The following is a 23,918-nucleotide window of genomic DNA, read 5'->3' as shown; positions in this document are numbered from 1 at the left end:
TATTATGCTGGCATCTTTTAACTTTTTGGCGATACCATGTATAATCAGAACACATGCATTAACAAAGTACAATAAGATCTACCCACGTAAAGAAAATTTATTTCAACCCCATGAATGTAGTGTGTAATTTATTTGTGTGTACATACAAACACATTCACACACAATTAGTACTTGATTTAATTCAAGAATTTACAGTGTGCCTAAGAGCAGCTTTAAAGAGCCCAAAAAACACACCTGACTTAATAATTCATGTATCTCATTAATAATGAAATGAAAACAGCACAAACTACACTCACAACAAAATTAAGAAAAAATTAATGTAATCCTTCAGAATCATTCATATGAAAGATGATAGACTAACAAGAAATCTACTGTTGATCACAGGAACTTTATGTTTTGTTGGCATTAAGAAAAAAAAAAAGACTGTACATGTAGGTAGGCAAACTGCATTTATTGTTGTTACAGTATACTAAGAACACATCCATTATGACAAGCACTGGACCACTAGCTGCAACGTAGTGAAACATGTTACAGTTATGCTTGTAACATCTTTTAAATTTTTAGTGAAACTTCCCTCTGACTTCAAGTGCATGTTTCATCAAAATATAAAATTCCTGCAAATTATGTAAAACATTTGAACAAAGTTCTATTAAAGCTTCCAAAACATTTAACACTAAGTAACAATTATAACATCAAGAATGTAAACCACTTTGAAGCTTTTAACTGTTCATCCAAGATTGTTTTTGTTGCATTTTTTCTAATAACAATATTCTAAGTTCCAGTTCTGTTTGTTTAATACATTTCAATCTTTCTTATTTACTCTTAATTGTTTCTGGAGAACAGGTAAAAGGAAACCTCAACAATTGAGTTGCTGTTTCATAGACCTTTGAGGTTAAGGGAACTCTAAACATCCAAAACATAATTGAAAGAGAAAACATTCTAAGTATTTACCTTGCATCCAGACCTTCTTAGTACACTCCTGAGATCTTCATCAAAATCAACAGCGTGGTACTTGTTATGTACCTACATTCAAAATACATTTGTACCTTTTGATTAAAAACACAACTAATTATCCAAAGATGACAAGAGTAAAACAATCTCTATACTTAATAATTCAATAACTGCTTCATGTTTAAAATGAATTATCTATATGAAATATATCAAATATTAGTGAAAATTAATACATTTTGATCAAATTATGTAAACAAAATCATAAGGTAGAACTGCATTAAAAAGGAAAAATCCAAACCTCTGACTAATTATATCAGATTGTCGTAGCTCTAAAAACAATCTGCAACAAAAATATATTAATCAGTGATGAATGCAGGTTGAAACGTTTACAGTATGTTTCTGTCCCATATATTTACTTGAGATGTACCTGCATAACATCTTCATGTTTTTTTTTATATTTACTGGGTTTAAACTATGCTGTATGTTTCTGTTCCTTCATTTAATTGGAATGTACCTACATAGTATGTTTATGTTCCTTATATTTACTTGATACCCTTGGTAGAAAACAACAAAGATAGCCCATTGTGTGTATTTGTGTTTAACAACAAACAACCAAACATAAAGATGTTAAGGTATATGATAATAATAATAATAATAATATTACTTCAAATCAACAAAACCCACAGTATAAACACTTTTCAGGTCCCCACAGTTAATTTAAGCTTTAGCGACTGTAAATCAATTTATCTTGTTTCTACTTAGTCGCTAAAGCTTAAATGATCTGTTTACTGGTTTAATAACTTATTTTTTTAAAATACAGAACAATTTAGTTTCTATTATTCAAAATTTTAAATAAATTGCCAGTCTCACATATGAATTGAAAGAGTAGCAACAGATATCAAATTAAAATTAGGAGAGCAAGATGTGAGATGCTTTGGGCTTGAGCACCCATATCTTGCTCTTCTATATCACCCTTCACTGCCTGTAGACAGTTGTGGGAAGTTGCCTGCTCTCGAGGTAAAGAAAAATGAGTTGAAATCAAAACAAGAAAATAAGGTACTACCATTTAGGTATAACAAGTTGAAAATTTGTCTCTTGAAGTTAGCATTCCAGCCTCCAATACAGTAGAAAGGCACTAACTGATAGCACATAAGACAAATCATACTAGTATGAAGTGTCCCATCCAGTTATCTACAGAAACTAGTATAGCTCCCAACCACCATCCACTTATTAAGTCTACTGTAACTATCATGCTCTAAACAAGCCTTTATGTGCAGCAAGGTGTAAATCCACATAAAGGAGTGCAAAGTTGTTAAATGACTTTATTCACAACTAAAAATAGTTAGAAATTGTAAGTAAAATTTCTCTAATTTTTATTTATTTATATTTGTTTAATACATTCTCATATTTGTCACAGAATATATTAATTTTATTTAAAGTTTCTTTACTAAATCTATTAACTACTAATTTTTGTGTCAGTAAAGCATTGTAATTTATTACAAGTTTTACACTATCTAAATAATTGTGAAGTTATAATGCTTATAACAGAAAGGTATGGTGTATTACTATTAAAAGAGGGTAAAACCATAAATTAGAAAGTCAAAATATTTTCTTTTATGAAAAATATTTACATTAATATCCTTACCAATTATTTTAATTCCTAAATCTAAATGTACTTCTGTATAAGATATTGAAATATTTTCAATTTCTAATTCTGCTGGATAAGTAGTGGTGATAACTTTATTTCAGGATTATTTATACAAATTAAATCATCTATATATCCAAGTAAAATTATCTGGATTTGTGCAGATTTCAGTAAATCTATTCTCATAATAGTAAAGGTAAAAATTTGCCAAAAAGTAGAATAGTTAGTTCCCATTGGAACTCCTGTTACTTGTTTAAAAACCTGTTGTAAATACAGAAACTTAATATATCTTTTATGTTTTTGGAGCTAAATTTTCTTTCTTCCAGTTCTATAAAAGAATAACAGAACTGTTCTATTAATTAATTTAAAACAAAGATTAAATCTTTTAATGGAATTGTAGTGTACAATGTGGTCAAATCAAATGTTTGAATATTATTTATTTGTTCACAATTTTTTTGATATTTTAAAATAGGTTGATTATTTTTTTTATTATTAACAATTAATATTTTACTTAATAAAATTAAGTATGTAATTTATTTAATAATATAGCAGGTTGTTTGATAATTGTTCTTACTGAATTATAAATTTATGTAGTTTCCAACTCTTTGTTAACCTAAGAAGGTTGAAACGCTGTTCTTTATTTTAACAAAACTTTTAATACTCACACCAACTGTCTTTAGATACATTTTTCCTTAAAATGGGCTTCTTGTCATCACGAAATATTTTCTAATTTATTTTCAACATTTAAAGAATTTTACAAATTTTTGCCAGAGAACACATGTGGATATATATTTTAAAACACAACAATGCTGGATAAGTTACTCTTTATGTTTAAGTTTTTGGAGCACCTGGTAATTTGGCACTTTTATCAATCATGACAGCATGTTAAAATTCAACAACACAATTGCAATGTGATAAAGCCATCCAAACAATGCATTGAAGTAAAAAAGAACCAGGGCTGTGGCAATTTTAAATTCAATTTCTTACAATATAGGTCTGAAAACTGGAAGTTCCTTAGAACAAGCTTCATGATACCAAAACCATAATGATGCTTCAAGGTTGTCATTCAAAAATCTAGAACAAATGGGTTTTTCTGAGAATTACCAAATCTCTTTAAACGTTATCATATATTAAACTCTATGATTCAAACTTTGTTGGATGTTTTTTGCCAAGATTGAACTCTTCACCTAATTATTCTGGCTTTTACTGCTGACATTATGTGCCTATATAACTATGACTACCTGCCAGTGATAGCTCAACATAATCAGATGCTTTTGCCTTTGGAGTTATTATGAAATAAAATTTCTATCTGACAGAGATATATACAAGTGTTTGGCAATAAATTTCATCTGTGATCAAAACATAATAAACTCATGTTTCACTTACTGACTGATGCAGTATGTACACACAATGTATCTGTTACAATAATGTTATCAAAGAGTATGTGAAAAAACTGCCCTTTCAAGTGGCTTTTGTGGCCATCTCCTGTTAAATTTATTACTAATAGAAAACCTAAGTTTCATCTGATTGATTGCAGCATAATACATGCTGCATGTGATGGTAGGAATAATGGACAATTAAACTGATGAGAAAAAAATTTTCCCCACAACACAGTGGGAAACTAAATTGATACTTTAATTGCTAAGTTCACTTTTTCTTAACTGTTGACATATTACTCCTTGTTCTGTGCATGTTACATAAAGAAAAATTATTTTGTGGGCTAACAGTATTGTTGAAAGTGTAAGGGATAACACAAAACAGTTGACAAAAAAGAAAGAAAGACACAAGGTGACAATTAAATACTATATTTTTCTATTTTTCTTAACTGTTCTTAATTTATTATTAGAAAAGTGACTAAAAATGTAAAAATTAGAAAATTTTAGACTAGATAGGGTTAAATTAGTTAACATAAATACTTATAATAAATTTTGCCTACTAGATACACTTGCTAAGACTAGCATCTCACAAGTAGCATGAACTTTATGCAACTTAATTAGTGAAAGAGTTTCTTCAAATTACCATGTATTTTGCAACTTTTTATGGCAGAAATTTCAAAAAACATTGTCCGAAAAGCAATAAAGTGTAATTACAACCACCACTAGATTAAGTTAAGAGTGACAAGTGTCAAAAAGTGGACATAACTGCAATCAACAATGACCTCAAGTCTGATTTCAGTGGTCACAGCATGGAACAGAGATTGTCACTCAGGGAGAGTCTACTGTACAATATAAAGGAATGTTTTTATACAATTATTGCTATTAAAAGTTTTCTAAAAAAATAAAATGACAAATTCATACCAATTTTTATTTTCAATAAACATTTAAAAATTTTTTCACACTAGTATCAATTTTGTTGAAGATAGTTTATGTTAAATACAAAATTAATATTCCGTTTGCTTTGAAGTACAAAGATACCCAATAGGCTGTCTGTTCTCTGCCTACAATGTGCCTATCCAGATTCTAGCACTGCATGTCTGTAGACTTACCACTATGCAACTAGAGAACTACAAAATAATCATACCTTTATCTGAAAAACACTAAGTCCATTCATCCAGGCTACAAAACGTGACAAAGTAGTTTTACCTGCACCACTCACACCAATCAGCAACAAGTGACCCTGAAAAAGTGCACCAAGCTATTCAACAGCACTTCACAATGAGTTTAAAGTTAACTTCATTTATACTGCAATCTTAAATTGAACATAGCAAGTGTGAATTAAAAATAAAATTTTAACATTATTTTATGAATAACAAAATACTACTTCTATATCTTGCAATTATCTAATTTTTAATTATTCTGTAAGTTAAATAATTTAGACTTTTCAGGTTCTAGTAAACAATTTACCTGTGGTTGTCTGAAAATTCTGTCAATTCGCAGCACATGGTCTAATACTTCATTAAACAACACCAGTGGTACGTCCAGTTCTTCTTCATAGAAGACCTATCAGACAGTGAAACAAACCAATCAGTAAACAAACGTTTTCATACAATAGAACAATTGCTACATCTTCTGTGAACCTAATAACAATTTTTTTACCAAGACCATGTACAAGAAAATACTAGAATTAGACATTTGATATTTCCAACTAGTTGAAAACAATAATAATGACAATTTGTACCAGATAACTTAAGGCAGGAAAATACACACCGTACAAGATCAATAAAACAACAAATTATACATATGTACATAACAAAATAAAAAGATTCAAATGTTACCTTGAGTCGAGCTTTTACATAGTCTCTGAGTTCTTCACGATCAACTGGTACGTAGTCTTTCGATAACCAATTACTGTAGAGAATAGGTCGACTAAGGGCTGATTCCCTGTCAATGTTTGGGAAATGTTTAAGTCCAACCATGTTAATATTCTCATCGGTCCAAGCTCTCTCTTCATCTTCCACCAATCTGAAATAGTTTGTTTTTAATAACCTGACCAAAACATGCATAAACAAAAGGTTTTGGAAACACAACTCTACCCCATTCCACATCTAACCCTTTTTGCAACAGGTTTAGTACAGTATACAAAAGTTAAGTGTTTATATAATTAACTTTTGATGTAGTATGTGTACCTTCACAAAATTTGTTGGACTTTTAGTAAACATTGGAATTCTTTTGTATACAAAATCAAAATTCATGTTTTTAATGAAGTATTTTGGAGTCTGTTTTACTACTAGTCCAATAGTAAAGTGATTTATATTATGATTAAAAAACTATTCTTCATCACAAAAATCAAACATATGTGTAATCTTCAAAACATTTTTTCTGTTATTTTCTCAACAATAACTATAGATCTGTTGATTTGACTGACCTAATAACCATAAAAAAAATGGGGGTGAATAAATATTTTGTTCTAGAATGACTACAAATTATTACCTGAAAACATGTGTTTAGACTAAATATTTTAAATTTCTTAACATTATACATTTACTGCTTCTACTAGCTGGGGTACCCAAACCCTGAACAGAAATGATCTAAATCAATGATTAATGAAAGGTTATTTTAGGGCATTAAAAGTTGTTTCCTTTATATATAATTAAAAATTGTGAAACTGCAAATCTGAATTATCACCCCATTGCACCCAACACACCTTCATGCCAAATATTGTGAACATCCATTAACAGGGGTGAAGTAGTGGTTAAAAAAATACCCTGTAAAAACAGTCATAAAAACTGTAAAATGCAAAACTGAAAACTTGTGTATTTCCCTATGGACCTAATAAACCTATACACCAATTTTGGTAAAGATCCATCCACACCTGTGAAGTATTTACATGAACATACAACAGACAGTACTATTATATTCATATAGATGGTGCCAGTGCATTAGATCTGCATGCAATGTGTTCATGAGATGTCATATCTGCACTCTGAGAATGGAGAAAAATAAAGTTCTCTGTGACATGAAAAGGAAGCAAAACACGAAGATCTATGTGCCAATAGGATGAAAATTTTCTGAAGTTAGAGGTTGTACATCATGTGATAAAGTTTTTCCGGTATCACTTAAGTAAGAGTTCCATTATAGTATGATTAAATTGACCTTCCACCATCCATGCCCGATTAATATTAGAAAAGTTTCACTGATGTAGCACATGAGCACTCATTACCATATTCAATAATACAAAATTGACCTTCAGTCTCTATAAAGTGACCTGTCTTGGCTGTACTTTAGTAGACTAGTATTTGGTAAAATACAGTCACAATTCATTTATTGTACATTATACATGTATATAGATTATAACTATTTACAAACAAGTTTTTAAACTTATTTTTCAAAAGACAAAAAAGTATATAAATAAGAAGAGGTATGATGAGCTTTGTAACTTTGTTGTTACATACAGATTGCTAAGCCTATTCAAATTTCATACTTTGAGGATGTGAAAATTTTTTTAAAAGGTTTTATGTATACATTCAAATAATTAAAAAATCAAATACCACAGAATTCCACTATAATTTTTCAAGCTTAATAACTAGCCTGTATTTCATCTAAAAAGTATGTAATTTCAAATAGACGAAAGACAACTTAACTGCTTGAAATCATTGTTTGAAAGAACAAGATGGCTTCCTAGCACTTTAAAATGACTAAGAAAGCAACTAGCAGAACATTCTAAGCTAACAACTGGTTATTAATGTCACACTGAGTAAGCAAAAATAAGGTATTTCAAAAAATGGGAAGAGGTGAGCAGTGCCACTGTATTTCATTCAAAAGCCATATCTCAACAAACATAAGACATGAGGTTCTTATTTTATATTATAGCTTATCAATATCTAAATTGAGTTCTTAATTCATATGAAACTACAGACTTTGTATTTGAACATCACAAACAATTTGAAACAATGCTATATTCTGCATAACACGTAACACACACTATCAATATTTTAGGTGTTATTTTAATATTAATTTCTTAATTCAAAAGTAAAGTAGTATATATTATAATTTGAATTATAATCTACGATTTGTTACCAAACTTTTTCACATAAATTCATAAAACAGTAGTTCAATAAAGTTTTGAATCCAAGTCAACAAATGCAATGTCAACCTTTGACCTGTGATCAGTCATGATAAAGTTAATACAGAATACGATAAAAGAAAAAAAGAAAGGTTTTGATGTCCCATATGACTAATAACAGAGTTTGAGCAAGACCATCAGGATACTGAGTGAAAAATTCAACTGGTCTACTAAGATATCTAATAATTCAAGCTGGTGGTATGAATCTTTCACATTCGTATTTGTTAACAAAGAGGAATGGAAGTTGTATGTAAAGCCATGTGTAGTACTTTCTTTTTTTTTTTTATGATTATTGCATTTAATTTTATGGCCTTCATTTTAACATTTTTTTTCCCCACTACTACATTTTGGAGTGCTACAATATCTTAAAATTTCCAATAGTCTTTTAACAAAAGTGGCTGCTTTGTTACATAGAACCACATGTAAAAACAAAAGCAATGTTACACATTACTTTGAATATATTTCCTACATTGATTTTCATCATCACTAATTTTTTCCAAATGTTTTTTTTTAAATTTATGAAAAACATATGAATGCTTGACCTTTGATGAAACATGCATTGTTTAAAAAAAATGTTAAATTCATTTCAGTATGCAAAAACATTCATCATATGTCATCTAATTTTGTAGTACAATAACTACTGCTAATAATAAAAAACTATGGACTGTGGGTAAAGTGTCTGAAAATTAATTATTACTTACTAAGATTAAAAGCTACACAAATTTCCAAAACCATCTACATGTGTGATACAAAAAGAGAGAGAGACTTTATATAAGATTGACGCACTAACCTATCATTTCCATATTATTACAATTCTGTTGATGGATCTTCATCACTGCAATTAAAAGCCTGTCCAAGTTAAAAGCATTGACAAAGTTTACCAAACATCATTCAATAGAAAAACTGATTCTTAATTTAGACATTTTTACCATGTCTCATTTGTAGTCAAAGATTTTCTGCACAATGATTTACAAATCTCTTTAAAAGTTTTTAAAAGCACTTGCAGAGTAAAACAATCAACAAGAAGATCTATTAAGTACCTGTCTTGGAAGAGTCGCAGCCCTTCATGAGCCCACAGTCTCACAAGCCCCTCAACAGGCAGAGTCTCCATAGGTCTAATTGCTTCACATATTCCTCGAACCCAGCGCGTTAGCTCACGAGGACTGTATACGTAATGAGGCTGCATGTCTTGTGTGAATCTCTCCTAAAAACAAGAAAGTATATGTTGCATTATTAAAAGTGTAAATCTTCCATTTTGAAATGCTTCACTTTATGTACACAATTATAACAATATCTAAATGCAAGACTGAAAAAAATTAATAGTTAACTTTTCATAACTGACCATTAAACTTGATACTGGCAAGAATAACATTAATGCAGCTTTAGCCCTAAGCATTAAAATTACATGTAGATATTTTAATGGTTAAAATCACCAAGCATGTTGTTATCAAATTGACCAAAAAGTTAACAGTTGAAATATAAATCTTTCCTTGTTTTGAACAATACAGTGAATTATTTTTGTATACAATTATACATATACAATATCTTTGGTAATTTTCTAAAATTCGAATTAAAGTTTGCTTTAGCACAGCACCAGATTTCTACCAAAAACATTAAAAACTAATTGTTGTACATGGTGTTTAAAAAACAACGATTACTGTGTTAGTAGTAATCGCAACAGAATACTTTCAAACTCAGATGCAACTACAATAAATAATTTAAAAAATCTAGTTTAAAACTAAACTTTTACTCTCTGTTAATGAAATAAACAATTTACAATGAGTTAGTTCTTCTGTCCCAATTATCACAATGCAGTTACATACAAGTTTGAAAAGAAAGATTCATTTCTCACGTATACACCAGTTACAAAACACTAATACTATCCCAAATTCAATAATATGTAATAAGTCAAAACTATTTAGAAGACAAAAAAAAAAGCTAAAATATCTAAGTTTAAACAAGTTAATCACCTGTGACAAGAGATAGAACTCCACCATGGCTGCTGTAAGTGGTTCGGCAAAAGTTCTGAGACTAGGTATGAGCCGTAGCATAGCTCTGTTGAAGGTACCATAAATCTGTTTTAGCGAAGTCTCACCAGGGTAATCCACATACACAACTGGAACATGTCTCAGGAACCTATATTTAAAGCATTAACGTCATACCATAACACCCACAGTCAACACAAGATTTTATAGGCAATATCAAAATGGCTGAACCATTGAGGAAAAAAAAAAACAACACACTATACAGTTATCAAAAGAATCAACACAATTACTAGAAGAATCAGTTTTTTTAATATACAAAAAATAAAACTTCATAAATGTATAAAAGTACTTTTCATTACTTGCTTGTCAACAGAAAATTATTGTAAATATTACCATTTTAATGGTACTTTAACTGTAAAATATCTGACTTCATAGCATTAGATAGAAATTTATATGTTGTAACAGAAACAAATATTTTGAAAAGCAACAATGCACCACTGAAAAAGAATTACATTTTCGTTGAATTTTACTACCATTAGGAAATTAATAAGAAATTAATCAAGCATGGTTTAAATATATTTAACCCTTTAACCACAGATGCTTTCAATGCTCTTGGAATTTTTACGACCCATATGCTGTATTCCACACACATTCAAATGCTGGAGGCAGACTGTACTCTATGTGATGAATCAGCAGTCAACAGTTAAAGAGTGTAAAACAAAGTTCCTATAAAAACAAGTGTGAGTAGATTTTGACAAATGACTCATGAATCTTGATCATTTATGTTACAAAATACTATCAGTGATTTATTGTGTAAACCTGAAAGATAATTTGACACTAAGTGAAAATTACTTGCAGTTTAAAATAACATGAAAATATTTTTAAAGGAGCTGCACAAAAATTGGGTCACTGGGTTATTTCACATTTCAAGAGTTTACAAAAATATATTAGAAAATAAAAAAGAGCATAGTTCAAAACTAATTAGTCTGAATCAAACATATGATAAATAAAGAGAACAAAGAAATAAAAAAGAAACAAACAGTTGGTCAGTGCTAAAATATTTTCCAATGGAAGAAGATTAAATCCACATGTCGTGATTAATTATGAATTACAAAATAACTGGAGGGTGAACAAAAAACTATCACACGTGCATCCAAGTGTCAATCAACTACACTCCAGACAAAAAAAAGGGAATGAAAGAAAAGGTTGATTTTGATCATTTATTCACATACAAGTTTTTGTATCTCGTATTTATGTTAAGGTATAATAATTGTCATTTCTCTTTAGAGCAAAGTTGGAAGAAAACATAAATACTAATGAACTACTGATTCTTACAAAATGGCCATGTATTCAGCAGCAGCTTACAAAAGCTTTCACTGAGAGAAGACTAAGCCAGTGATAAGTTTTTTTTAAATAAACTTTCAGTTTTACAGCATCTGTGATGAATTTAAATAAAAATCAATCTACTATTATATGAGTGTTTTGTGTTGATATTCCTGGTTAATTGCATTGTTAGTTTTTTGTACTAATAAATGTGAGGATGGTCCCACTTATCAAGTTACATCAACTGGTTTGTTTGTTTGTTTTCTGTCAACTGTTGATGACACTTAACCCACTTTTTTGTTGTTAATACTAATGGTAGTACTGCACTAAATAATCTTTTATTTAATTAAATAATGCACCAAAAACACAGAATAACAACATGCAAAGAGCAGACACTGACCCATAACTATCACGATTTGTCTGGTTTTATAATGTCACAAGAGTTATTAAAATTTTTTCTACACTTGTCAATGTATTTTCTGTAGGAATCAAGCTTGAAATTGTAAGTGAAACTGATAATCCCCTTTACAGAAAACATAATACATATTTGTTACTGACAACCCTGAGTTTCTATTGGTTATAAATAATACAGTATAGAACAGAGAAAACTGTTGATAATTTCTGAAAGAGAATGTGACAGATGGGCATGATAAGACAGGCCTGATGCATTTAATTCTATGTTATTACACACCAATGTGGTCCATTTAAAATCAATATACTGATTTGCTTTCAAATAATCCACCTTGAAAGATCAATTTATTAATAACTTTATCTTACAGATCGAACTATGTTGAGAAGGTACAAAATCTGTGTGTTTTAAAGGTTAACTTACTGACCACATGTATGGTGTTCAGTCCCCTATCAGAAATTTAATACATTGTTTGCAATTCTAACATCAATGGAAAACAATTTTGAAAGAAATACTGACTGCAACATGTTTAAACATGCACTTTATTTTTGTAGAATTGTTTGCCTTTGCATAAACATTAATATTTTTTTACTCTGAATTTTATTTGCTTCCAGTTACTTAAGTTAATCTCTAATTTACAGTGCATCATAAAATGGACCCGATTTAACTGTTAGTAAAAATGGAGTTGAAATTAGATGCATTACTAAGTAATAATATTCTTCAAATCATTTTGTTATTTCCACACAAATTATTATTATTTTCATTATTATTACACATGTATTCATTAAAGTTCAGCTTACCATCTTATAGTCTCTAGTAATCACATGTCATTTTGTATCATATTGGTTCAACTGTTGCTTTATAAGTACAGTATTTCCAAACTATCACTGCATATATTCAAAAGTTTATGCTTTTTTGACTTAATGGCATCTATTCTAAAATCTATTGGCCTTTTGTTTGCTTTTATAACAGAGAAAAAGTAGGTCAATAATGCTTATTATCTTTTCTTCAACACTACACAGCATGTGATGAAAAATTATAAAAACAAACATCACAAGAATTATATTATAAATCATTCTGGAGGATATTAAAGGAGAACATTATATTCCTGAAAAATTATTGCTTTCTAGCAAAAACAACTTTATATAAGAATGTAACTAAAAAGAATTGTTAATGGCTAATTCACCTGGTTTTAATAATAACCCACTGATAAGATTTTAAATGTTGTGGATTTCCCAGATTACATAATTAACAAAAGAAAACCCATATGGCATTAGAAAAATATTAAAAACACACAAAGCAGTTTTAATCATTTCATGTGGCTTGATGTCAAATGTGGAATTAAGACTAATTACTGGTTCTAAATGATGAAGCTAATACTTCATGACGAGAAACCCACTTGAAATAAAAATGTATATTAGAAAGGCTGGTATGGATATTTACACTTATTGATAAGGAGAGAACAATGTTTTGGCCTTCCTAGGTCATCTACAGGAAGGTCGAAATATTGTTCTCTCCTTATCAATAAAAGTGTTAATACCCATACCAGCCATTCTGAGATGAAACTAATTGTAAATGTTATTCTTCAATAAGTAATACAGTACATGACTATAAAATAATGTTTTTTCCTACAGTTGTTTTTTTAATGAAGTATATTTAATTTCTTTTTAAGATTTATATATTCATCTAAAATCTGAACAATAGTGTGTGTGTGTGTGTGTGTGTGCGTGCGTGCGTGCGTGCGCGCGATACAGCCACAACAAATGTCCCACTCAGCTTGACCATGAAAATACATAGTTTGCTCAGTTCTGCATGTTTTACAAAAAATACCTACAGCTGGTTCCTCATTAAATAACAATATATTAAATATTCAAAACAGTTTACAGACTACAAAATCTATGAAACAAACTCTTTACCTGTAGGACAAAGGTTTCCTGCCAGGGTCAGTCGGAGGGTTACAGGCTCCTACAAACTGTATTCTTTCTAGTTTCACCCATGAGTGGTCAAAGGTGCGGAAGAAGCCTCCATGCTCTACCAACTGGCGCAAGAAGGAGATGACACGCTGAGTACCTGTGAAGAAAATCATATTCGTATTAATACTGAAACTTAATTTGAAAGGAAAGCTAACTAGAATATATAAGAATTAAGACTTTTGTATTAAGATCACACACACACAAGTATATATAAGTAATGAACCTTCTTTTGTACCAACATATTTAAAATTCAAACTGAGAGCTTACCTTATACATATATATACCCATTTATTATTATTATTTGCCATTAACCTTTGTTCAGATACAAGAGAAAAAATGTTCTAATTCAGTAAATCTGTAGAAAAATCATACATTTCATTAGCTAATTTAATGGCACACTTTTAATTATAATTAGACATACCATATTTGTCCATATCAGGCAAATTGATTTCATCACAGAACAGAACCAACCACTTGCCCAATTGGATTGGAGCCAGAACAACTCCATTTGGTGTTCTTCGGTATTCACAATAATGATCAAATGTTTTCAGAAGCAGTTCTGGAGTAGTAGCACTAGAGAAATTCAGACCTACAACCTAGAATATGAAACAGGTTTTATTACGTTTTGTTAGCAGTACTGACACCTGGAAATTAAGCCTTTAGTTCCCTGCCCAATACAAATTTGGGTGTTTTGCTGTTATCATTGACTGAAGTTATTATAATAAATGCCAAAGACCATTTCTACAAATCACATATCCTGTTTTGATTCAAGATGTATGTAAGAACAGAAAACTTGAAGAAATTCTGGTTTTATAATTTTCCATATTATGAGTTATGTTATAATTATATTATACTGTATAGACAGTAACTTCGAAAAAGTTATATCATACTAGTATAATCATTAACTTTTAAATTTATATTCAATCCTAAAATATTCACAAATCTGTTACTCCAACAGGATTCCAGAGAACTAAGATATTCAAAGTGAGCTGACACAAACCTCCATATCTGGTAAGGATCTCAAAGCACTGAACAGAGTCATTGTCTTTCCTGAGCCTGGTGGTCCACACAAAACCAAGGGTTTATGTTCAGCCAACCAGGTGTAGAGAAGAGATTCATGACGCACCGTGTCCACAGTAGGAACTACAATGTCAGGAGCAGCCACTTTGTGTGTTTCTACTTCAATCTGAGGTACCTTGTTCTGCCAAGGTAACCATTCTCCACTCACTGTCACCTAATCATCAAAAACCATTGTTTCATGACACAATTAACAAATTTGTCTTATTTCACATTAAGTATAAATCAATGATAAATTTCGTAACACACTGTTCTTGTAGAAACTATAAACACAGTTCTTAAAAGGAATAAATAAAATACATTCAAATTATTATTCTTCCAAGGTAGCAATACTTGCACCTGGTTTACATTTTTTTTTTTTTAAATATTTATACTGGAACTCTTTCAAAACTTTTGCCAATTTATTATTAGAAACTTAAGACACCAGTTAGTAAAATCCAGCTGAAGACACCAAAAGGAAATTTTATTTTTTTTATTCCAAGTACTGTTAAATATTTCTAACACTAACAGATTTTTACTTTTAGAATATAAGTTCATCATCAATATGGAAATAAAAAAATTTCCTAACTTTCTTAGAAAACATAAAAGTATCTTAACACAGTTATATTTTTGAACAATAAATTTTAACTTCCAATAAAAAAAATTGCACAATGAGTAATGTTACCTCAAAGTCTATAACTGGCATAGCTGAGTTGGGGGGTAAGGGGATAGTTGTAGTACTACGAATGAAATCCCCCAAGTCGGAGCGAACTTTCAATTTAGCATCTCCAGCAAATGACCAAAGAAGAGTATAAATTAAGCATTTTGGAATGTAACGTTCCAACTGATCTTGCTGCAAGAAAGATAAGAAAACTTTCTCTTTAAATTGCATGTAATATGAGAAGCATTAAGTTTCACCACCTACCTTTTCATATTTTTGAAACTAGGAAGAAACTATGTACACATAAAAAACATTCAACATACAATCACACTTATAATACTTAACCTAAGCAAAATCTACAAAAATTTTAGGTACACCAAGTTTCTTATTTATTTGAACTTCCTTTAATAACTGAGATTAAAACAGGAAAAACAAAGTTCATTAAATAAAATAAAAATAGACTTAGAACTTTGTGAAGCTTTAAAGACTAGGTAGAGATTTCATTTCTCATGTGTTTCCAATAGTTAACTGATAAGGAACAAAAATGTTGCATCACTTTTCTTCAGTGATATTTCATTTCAGTTTTGATTCTACACGAGATATAAATCTATGGAATGATTAAAACCTCATTAAAATTTATAAATTGATAACTCTTAAAATAAATTAATTACATGCATAGTAAAATAAAGCTTCATAGGTAAAAACAGAACATCTCCCTGTTCCAATATCAGTATATAAAATTACATATGGCAGTTTATTGATATGAAGTTATTAATGTCTAACAATAACTCACCTGCATGGGAAAGTCAGGATGAGTATGGTTATAGTTCAGAATATTTCTGCACGACTGGTTAAGCATAGAAAATAATGATCCCAGAGCTCGTAGTCTGGTGAAGTCCATCACATGCTCCTGCCGTCTAGCAAACTCCAGAGCCCTGATTACTAAACCATCAGATGCAAAGTGTGGAGCAAGAATAGCAGCAACATCTCGCTGAACCTGCAATAACAAGGACAAGATGAAGGTTGAGTGACAATCAATATGTAGTTTTATGTTTTACTATTTGTTAATGCTGGTTCGTTTTTAGAACAAATACAGTTATTAATGTACCACTGTGGTTACAGAATAAAATAAATAAATAACACATACAAACACACACAAATACTCATTAAATAAGAGAAAAAGATATATTTAAAATATGTACCTAACAGATTTCTACCTTTCAGGTACAAGCTTAAGCCCTGAAAGTTGGCTAAATTCTACCTTTTAATAAAATATAATAATTCTTTATTCTGCATTAGAAGTATTAAATAAATGAAACTTAAACTCATTGTTTTCAGATATTCTAATGCACATCTTAACTTACATTTAAATGCATGGGGAAAAATATTGTAATCATAATAACCAATTGAACAGCAACTGTGATGATTGACTCCTATGTTTGGTAATAAAAGTACAAACACTCATTAATATTTCACTAGATATAACTTATGAATTTTAATTGTTTGGTCACTCCATATATCAAAGTCTAAGATCAACCTTGTTCTGATGTTTCAGTAATTCATTTAATTTGTCCATTTGCTTAAAAACTTGATTAAAGTAACAAAACTAGATAATACAAACTGTTCACTCTGAGGCAGGAAATATCCTGAGGAAATTCAAATGTGATATATATTTTTAATAAGTTTCATTAAGCTATTACACCTCATTAAGAGTACAAAACACAAAATCCAAAATTTATTATTATTAACAGTAAAATATTTTACCTTTCATTGTGACATAAAATAGTTTTTGTTTTCTACTCTCACTGTAACAGCTCAGTATGCATGAAAAAAATGGTATCTCACCAATTGACTTCTGAAACCTTAAGTTCCTAGATACAAAAACTTCATAGAAACTTAGGCAATTTTTGTAACTTTTGATATTACATTTTCATTTAATGTGTCACAAAGTAAAACTAAAAGGTAAAACAAACTGTCAATTATACATATGTATGCATTTTCAGCAGCTTTCCCAAATGCCAAAAAAAGGAAGAGTAAGAATGATTCCATGAGTTTTATCTGCTTCTTAAAATAGCTGAAGTTTAAACATAGTGACTGAACAGATGAGCTAAATCTTATTTGAGAGTACTACTACAATATATTTGATGCCAATACCAATCAAGCATTCCAAAACCTAGTCTTAAGTTACAATCATGAAGAACAACATCGTTTATTATTTATATTAAAACAGTAAAACACACAATTATATATATGAGATTGAACTCTATGATTATTTCAATCAATGTTTCCTTACTTGAAGTGTAGGAGACAAAACGTCTTCTTTCAGAGTTTCCCCTTCTCTCTTCTTTTTGTAGGTTTGTTCCTCTTCTGCTTCTTCTAAAGGAATATTTCTCAGCCGAGATAAGAAGTTCTCAAAAATCATTTCGGTTGACAAGACATCTTCACTAAACCAAATCATTCCACACCGGGACACTGTTGCCAGGGTTGCAAAACGTAGATCTTGAACTTCAAACATGATCCGGACCTAAAACAACCAATCATTCTGCTAGCAAGTACACATGTACCAAACATTAACCAATCATTCAATCAATTAATGGGTTTATGGTAAACTGCAACAACTTAATAAAAAACAATTACAATTGCCCTTACAAAACAACTATGCCTCCACTGATATCATACTTAATGTACGGATCCCCCACTTATTGGCTTTCACCTCTGAACCATGACTTTCAAATGTTAAATCTAGAACTTGTATGTTGCACATTTTCTACAATTTTGATCAAAATCCATCACATCTCAATACTGTAATCCACAAAATCTGGATGAACAGAAACCACTTTGCTCCACTCTTTTACAGAGGGACATAAAATGATTTATTAAACTTGACTTGAATATCTAAGAAAAGTATAATGAAATCTTCTTCAATTATTATGAAATTTTCTGGATAATTTAAAAAGTTTAATCAGTAAAAATCATTCAATAATCCAGGTAAACAGTATTGAAATTCAATACCTTTGTTTTTTTACTTTTACTTGAAATACATCAAACAAGAAAGAAATACTTGCCCAAACACAATTCTTTTCCATGTGCAATAAAAACTTTCAATATTTGTTTGTTAAATTCACTTCTACAACACAAATTAAGTATTTATCATTCAGTTTTATCATGAAACAATAAGCATACATTTGGTGGAATGCTGAGGCGCTCTCCGTTTGGCAAGGTCAAAAGCTTGTTGTCATCTAACACGCTGTTTAAATTCTCTACCCACTCTGGATCAACATCCCCATCAAAGATGATCCACTGACGTTTGTTGATTTCCCCTCGTACATTGTCTATTATCCTGTGTTTAAAATGCAAATTAAACTTTTTTTTGAAGACTGAATTTGCAACTTGGGTGAAATTAGTTGCTATCAACAGTCAGATTCAGCTAGGAAAATATTACACAAAGAGCTTTTCTACCACCATCCAAAGAACTAAAATTATCATCTGTTTTGTCTTTGTTCATGTAGGGGTTAAAATCTGTCAGAGTATATGCACTACAGAGTTTGTGTTTAAGTTTTCAAGAATCCACTGTTAGTATTATATATTACAGAAACAATCCACTACATTCAATAATTTTGTGCAACTGTAAATATTAAAATTTTAACAGAAGTAGGCCATATACTTTTATTATTATTATTATTAAATCTGCTCTACAAATGTATGTTATCATTTGCTAAGACTTTCATTCCCATTTGCAACATTCATTTGAAACATAAATTCAACTTTAAAACAAGATGAGGCAGAAATTGTAGTTAAATGCAAATTACACAAAGGCCATCAACACTGTGCCCATCACAGGTATTGAAACAATTTTTGGCACAAAGTATAGAGACATACCACTAAGCCACTAGTGGCTGTGAAGCAGAGAGAGAGAAATTGGTATAAAAAGTACATAAATAATAATTGTTTAATATAAAATACAACTTTATAAATGAAAAGGGAAACAAAAGAAAAAATTAAAATATAGCTACCAATCAGCTACTGTCAAAAACCTTATCAATGTTATTTGCTGTGACATAAGATTATTGTACATACTTTCTCAATATGTGGGTGAAAAGACCATCTGTCCATTCACGTGTGTTTGGATCCAGTGTTCCATACAAAGCTTCTTTGGATATGGCCTATAAAATATATATACATACAAAAAACAATTCTTATTACTAAAATATTCTGAAATATCTTAAGATTATAACAATTACAATGAAAAATCAGAATTAATTATATTTTTTTCCCTTAGGTTAGTAATACAAATAGGAAAATGTCTATACAGAAGTTTATTCTTTCACAATCCTACAAACAGGAGAAAAAAAACTTTTACACATTTTGTACTCAAATTTGGTTAATACATTTCTTTATCAACACTTCAATCATAAAATGGATGCAAGTATATACACTTTATTCATTTACCAATGAGATGAATTAACCTTGCAAAATTATTCATTTCAATCAAGTATTTAAACCATACAGTATTATATTAAAAACTCAATACAAATTATATCTATCTCAGACACTGTTTGTTATTGTGCACAGATCTATTTAATAGGCAATTTATGCTGTGCCTGTATTGGACGTCAAAACACTTCTTTTAACGTTACATGCCTTTTGACTTTTTCTGAACTACTTAGAACTTGTCTACTAGTAGTGAAAATGTTGGGAATACAAACCACTAAGTTGGTAAAATCTTTGGATTATGTGACATCATCATCATATTACAAGAATACCATATTATTATAGTTTAAATAGTATCAAGTAGCAGGGAGGTGTTAAGGATATTTGTAAAACACTTGAATCCTTATCAAACCAGGGACTGTCAATGGTTAACCTCAATATTTTTATTTTCATAGTGGAAATTCTTAGCAAATAGTGAAATGTAGGGTCAAATACAAAATATTATATAGTTTTAGGTTGAAAAAATTCACATAATGTGATTTTGTATTTGTATTATTTTTCATGAGTGAACTTTGCAAAATTTTGTTATAAGTTCAAATTACAAGTACTTCATTTGGACTTGTATCCTAAAACTTTTTTTGATGTTGATAAGAAAGGTCCATTTTATATATCCAATCACTTTCAAATTGATTTACATGCAGACATTTATTTAGATACTTTATTTTGGTGACAGCAGAAGTCTCAACTTTTGAATACAAACTGTAAAAAATGATGGCAAAAACTGACCTGTCATCATGGTACAGGAATATTATTGGTCGAAATCAGTTCATGAATATAAAATAATTTCTTTTGAACAAATTATAATCTCCTATATTTATCTTCAATATTTATATAATCTTAATAGTATTTAATTTACTTCAAAACAGAACCATTTTTAGGAATAATCTGTAAAGAGCCTACAAATGGCAGTACATAACAAAATTTATACTTTTTCTTGTTCCTGGGTTATTTCTCAATTACTTATGTCTAAAGTAAATGGAAAAAATCTATTTCTCTCTTCAAACTTTGTTTTTGTGACCTGGGAGAGTACAATGAAAGCATCATGGGACACTACATCTAAGGCCTAATATGTAAAAGTGAATTACATTACAGTTGCAAATCTCAAAAACACTACTCACTTCTAAACATTTTTGTTCATTTTTGTATAACTTTGGTATAAATATGTAAATCTTGATTCATATGTTGTTTTATTCAGACCTTATGTAAATGAAAATGTGCAAACTTACCTGTTTTTACATACAAAATAAGATTTTAAATTTCATTATCCAGGTCACAAAAGCAAAGTTTGAAGGGAATAATGGTCATTTTCTGTGCTTTTACAACATAAGCAATTGAGAAAACATACTATCCAGAAACAAAATTTGTGTTACACAGTAATCATCATGGGGTTTATTCTCAAGCCTTCTTAGCTTGCATATTCTGTTGTTCTTCTCTGCACAAGAAAAGACTTGTCACTTTACTCATTCTACATTATCTTAAATAGTTTACAATTTACTTCATCTAATAGTATTTAATCTTTGCTGTATGTATTTTAAAGAGAGCAACATCAGTAGTTACAATTTCATGCTGTGAGGTCATAATAGGTGTAATAGAGCCTCCTAACAAAATGAAGGAAAAACAAAACCTTGAGAATTGTATTCTGAAAATATAATAGTTTCAGACCATAACATTTGCAATTTTAAAAAAATTGCTTCTCTAAATAGCATTCTGACCAATACATTTCTTGTATCCTATTCAATTGGACAAGCTTGGTTTGGGGCAAAAAACATGTTGCTGGCAATCAATAATGCAGAAATAGTGTGGTTAATATACTATTCTACACTTATCTTATGAGAAAAACCTTAATGGGCTGAATAAAGAACATAATAGTATTAGACTTATTATTTTATGACAATTTCTTGAACATGTTTACTCCATGGATGTGAAGAAATACACATTTGATCATTTTTAATTTATCTTTGTAAAGTATACCAAATAAATGTTAAAAAAAACAATTATAAATTTTAAAATATTTCCAAGAGAAAAAAACTTCAAGTAGTTAGAATTATTGGTTTATTTAAATTGAAGAATATACAATAACATGATACTACCTTTGGATCAATCACATGAGCAACACCTTCAACACCTTCATATCTCTCTAGCGCTTTCAAAAGCACTTTCCATGCCATTGTTTTCCCACTACCACTAGGTCCAACCATCATTAAACCATGGTTTAGTTGGGAGATACGAAACAGCTGAAGAACCTGCAAACATAAAATGATCACTTGTTTTGGTGTTAAGTGATGAAAAAGGAGTTATTAACACATTGTTGCTGCTATGATAAAAACAGAACTCTTAACAACCATATTGAATATATTATATGCCAGTAATCAAAAGCTTCACTTATTCTCATATATCTATCAGTTTTCTAGTTCTACAAATTTTGAAGAAAATCAAAAAATAAGTGGAAAATAAAAATTTTCTTTTGGGAATATTTTCTAGCTATTATTAAAAACACTGATGGCAAAACATGGGAAATAAATTGAAATTACCAAAATATATTTATAAACTAAACAATCCACAGGATTTGTTGATGAAAAAAATCTTCAAACTAAATTTAGTTTATTATCCTATTTTTAAGTGATCAGTGAGATTTTACCAAGGACAAAACACCAAAACATGTAAAATGTCATCCAAAAATTAGTGACGAGTCTAAAATTCCAATACAGACAACAACTTGTTTCTTTTTTATTTAATGACTACATTACATGTTTAAGTGTATATAAATTTTTTCACAAACTTATGAAAATCACCAACCTTTTCCATCCAAGAACCTCCTTGTTCTTCTCCTTCACCACATGCCAAATACATCTCCTGTGACACTTGGATAATCTTCTCCCTCAGACCTTTCATCTCAGCCCTAGTATACTCTATGCCAGGAAACACATCAGACAACAAAGAAAACAGTAGTGGAATATCTTCTGCTACCAATTTTGGAACCATGGTCTCGCACACGCTCTGGATCAAAATCTTAAAACAAGCAAACAGAAATAAGATGAAGATGGGGTAAAATAAAGTTGTTGATTTTTTGTTTTGTTTTTTTATCAATACTACTTTCTTCAGCATATAAAAACAGAATTTAAATAAATAAGCACAAAGCCAAAACAACTAAATACAGTTAGTAACATTACACAACTAAGTGCACTTCGATTTTCAGCCAATGTTTGTTCTATTTTAGAACAAATATTTTCTGAACAGCAAAGAAGTCACTAATAACATCAGAAAGCAGTTTAAAACATACAACAGTGATGTCCAAAAATTACAATTTGTACCTTTTCACAAAAAACAAAACAATTAACCTAGTGTGATGCAAATTATTTAATGACGACACCATTTTATATTTGAAAAGGTTTTTCCTCTGGATTATAATTTATTTATTATTAGAAACTTACTTTGGTTTTATTCTTGTTTTTTCTGATACTTACATCTTGCTCTGGAAGACCTTCTGCAATAGTTCCCTCATCAACTTCTTCTCTTCTCTCTTTCAAGTCATCAATTACTCTTTGGATACGGTCTCTTTTTATGTTTCCAGCACTTACTAGAACATACTTCAGAGCTCTCAAGCCAAAGTCATAATGTGACTGGTCTGACAACTGTTCATCACAAAGTCTGTAACACCAAACTACAGTTAAGGACAGCAACACGACTATTAGAATACAGGTAAAAAACAAGTTTGGGTGGCCATTAATTAATTAGCATTTAAGAATCAAGTAAAATATTTATGTTTACATCACTTAAGAAAAGCTACCAATACTATACTCTGTTTGACATGATTCTCCCTTAGGCTAGGATCAGAATAGGATAATTCTATAGTGTAATACTAGTGTAATTCTATCATTCTAATTGAAGTTCAGAAATATTTAGCATAATGATACAATCCTAC

The 23,918-nt window shown here is 29.9% G+C and overlaps 1 protein-coding gene across 1 annotated transcript in view; it reads right to left on the bottom strand.

Annotated features, from left to right (window-relative positions):
- The window catches only part of Dhc64C (dynein heavy chain, cytoplasmic), a 119,991-nt gene that overhangs the window by 50,065 nt on the left and 46,008 nt on the right, over nt 1–23,918 (bottom strand). Inside the window, 17 exon segments of the mRNA XM_076504488.1 lie at nt 952–1,023; nt 5,117–5,212; nt 5,440–5,535; nt 5,811–5,997; nt 9,139–9,302; nt 10,069–10,234; nt 13,732–13,885; nt 14,210–14,384; nt 14,789–15,022; nt 15,530–15,697; nt 16,299–16,502; nt 17,799–18,029; nt 18,689–18,845; nt 19,583–19,668; nt 22,087–22,239; nt 22,793–23,005; nt 23,461–23,644. Of these exon segments, the coding sequence (XP_076360603.1) occupies nt 952–1,023; nt 5,117–5,212; nt 5,440–5,535; nt 5,811–5,997; nt 9,139–9,302; nt 10,069–10,234; nt 13,732–13,885; nt 14,210–14,384; nt 14,789–15,022; nt 15,530–15,697; nt 16,299–16,502; nt 17,799–18,029; nt 18,689–18,845; nt 19,583–19,668; nt 22,087–22,239; nt 22,793–23,005; nt 23,461–23,644 (2,740 nt within the window).

This window comes from Tachypleus tridentatus, chromosome 6 (genome assembly GCF_004210375.1).
Source record: "Tachypleus tridentatus isolate NWPU-2018 chromosome 6, ASM421037v1, whole genome shotgun sequence".
In the NCBI taxonomy this organism is placed as follows: Eukaryota; Metazoa; Arthropoda; class Merostomata; order Xiphosura; family Limulidae; genus Tachypleus; species Tachypleus tridentatus.
This window is presented reverse-complemented; position numbering and strand designations above follow the sequence as displayed.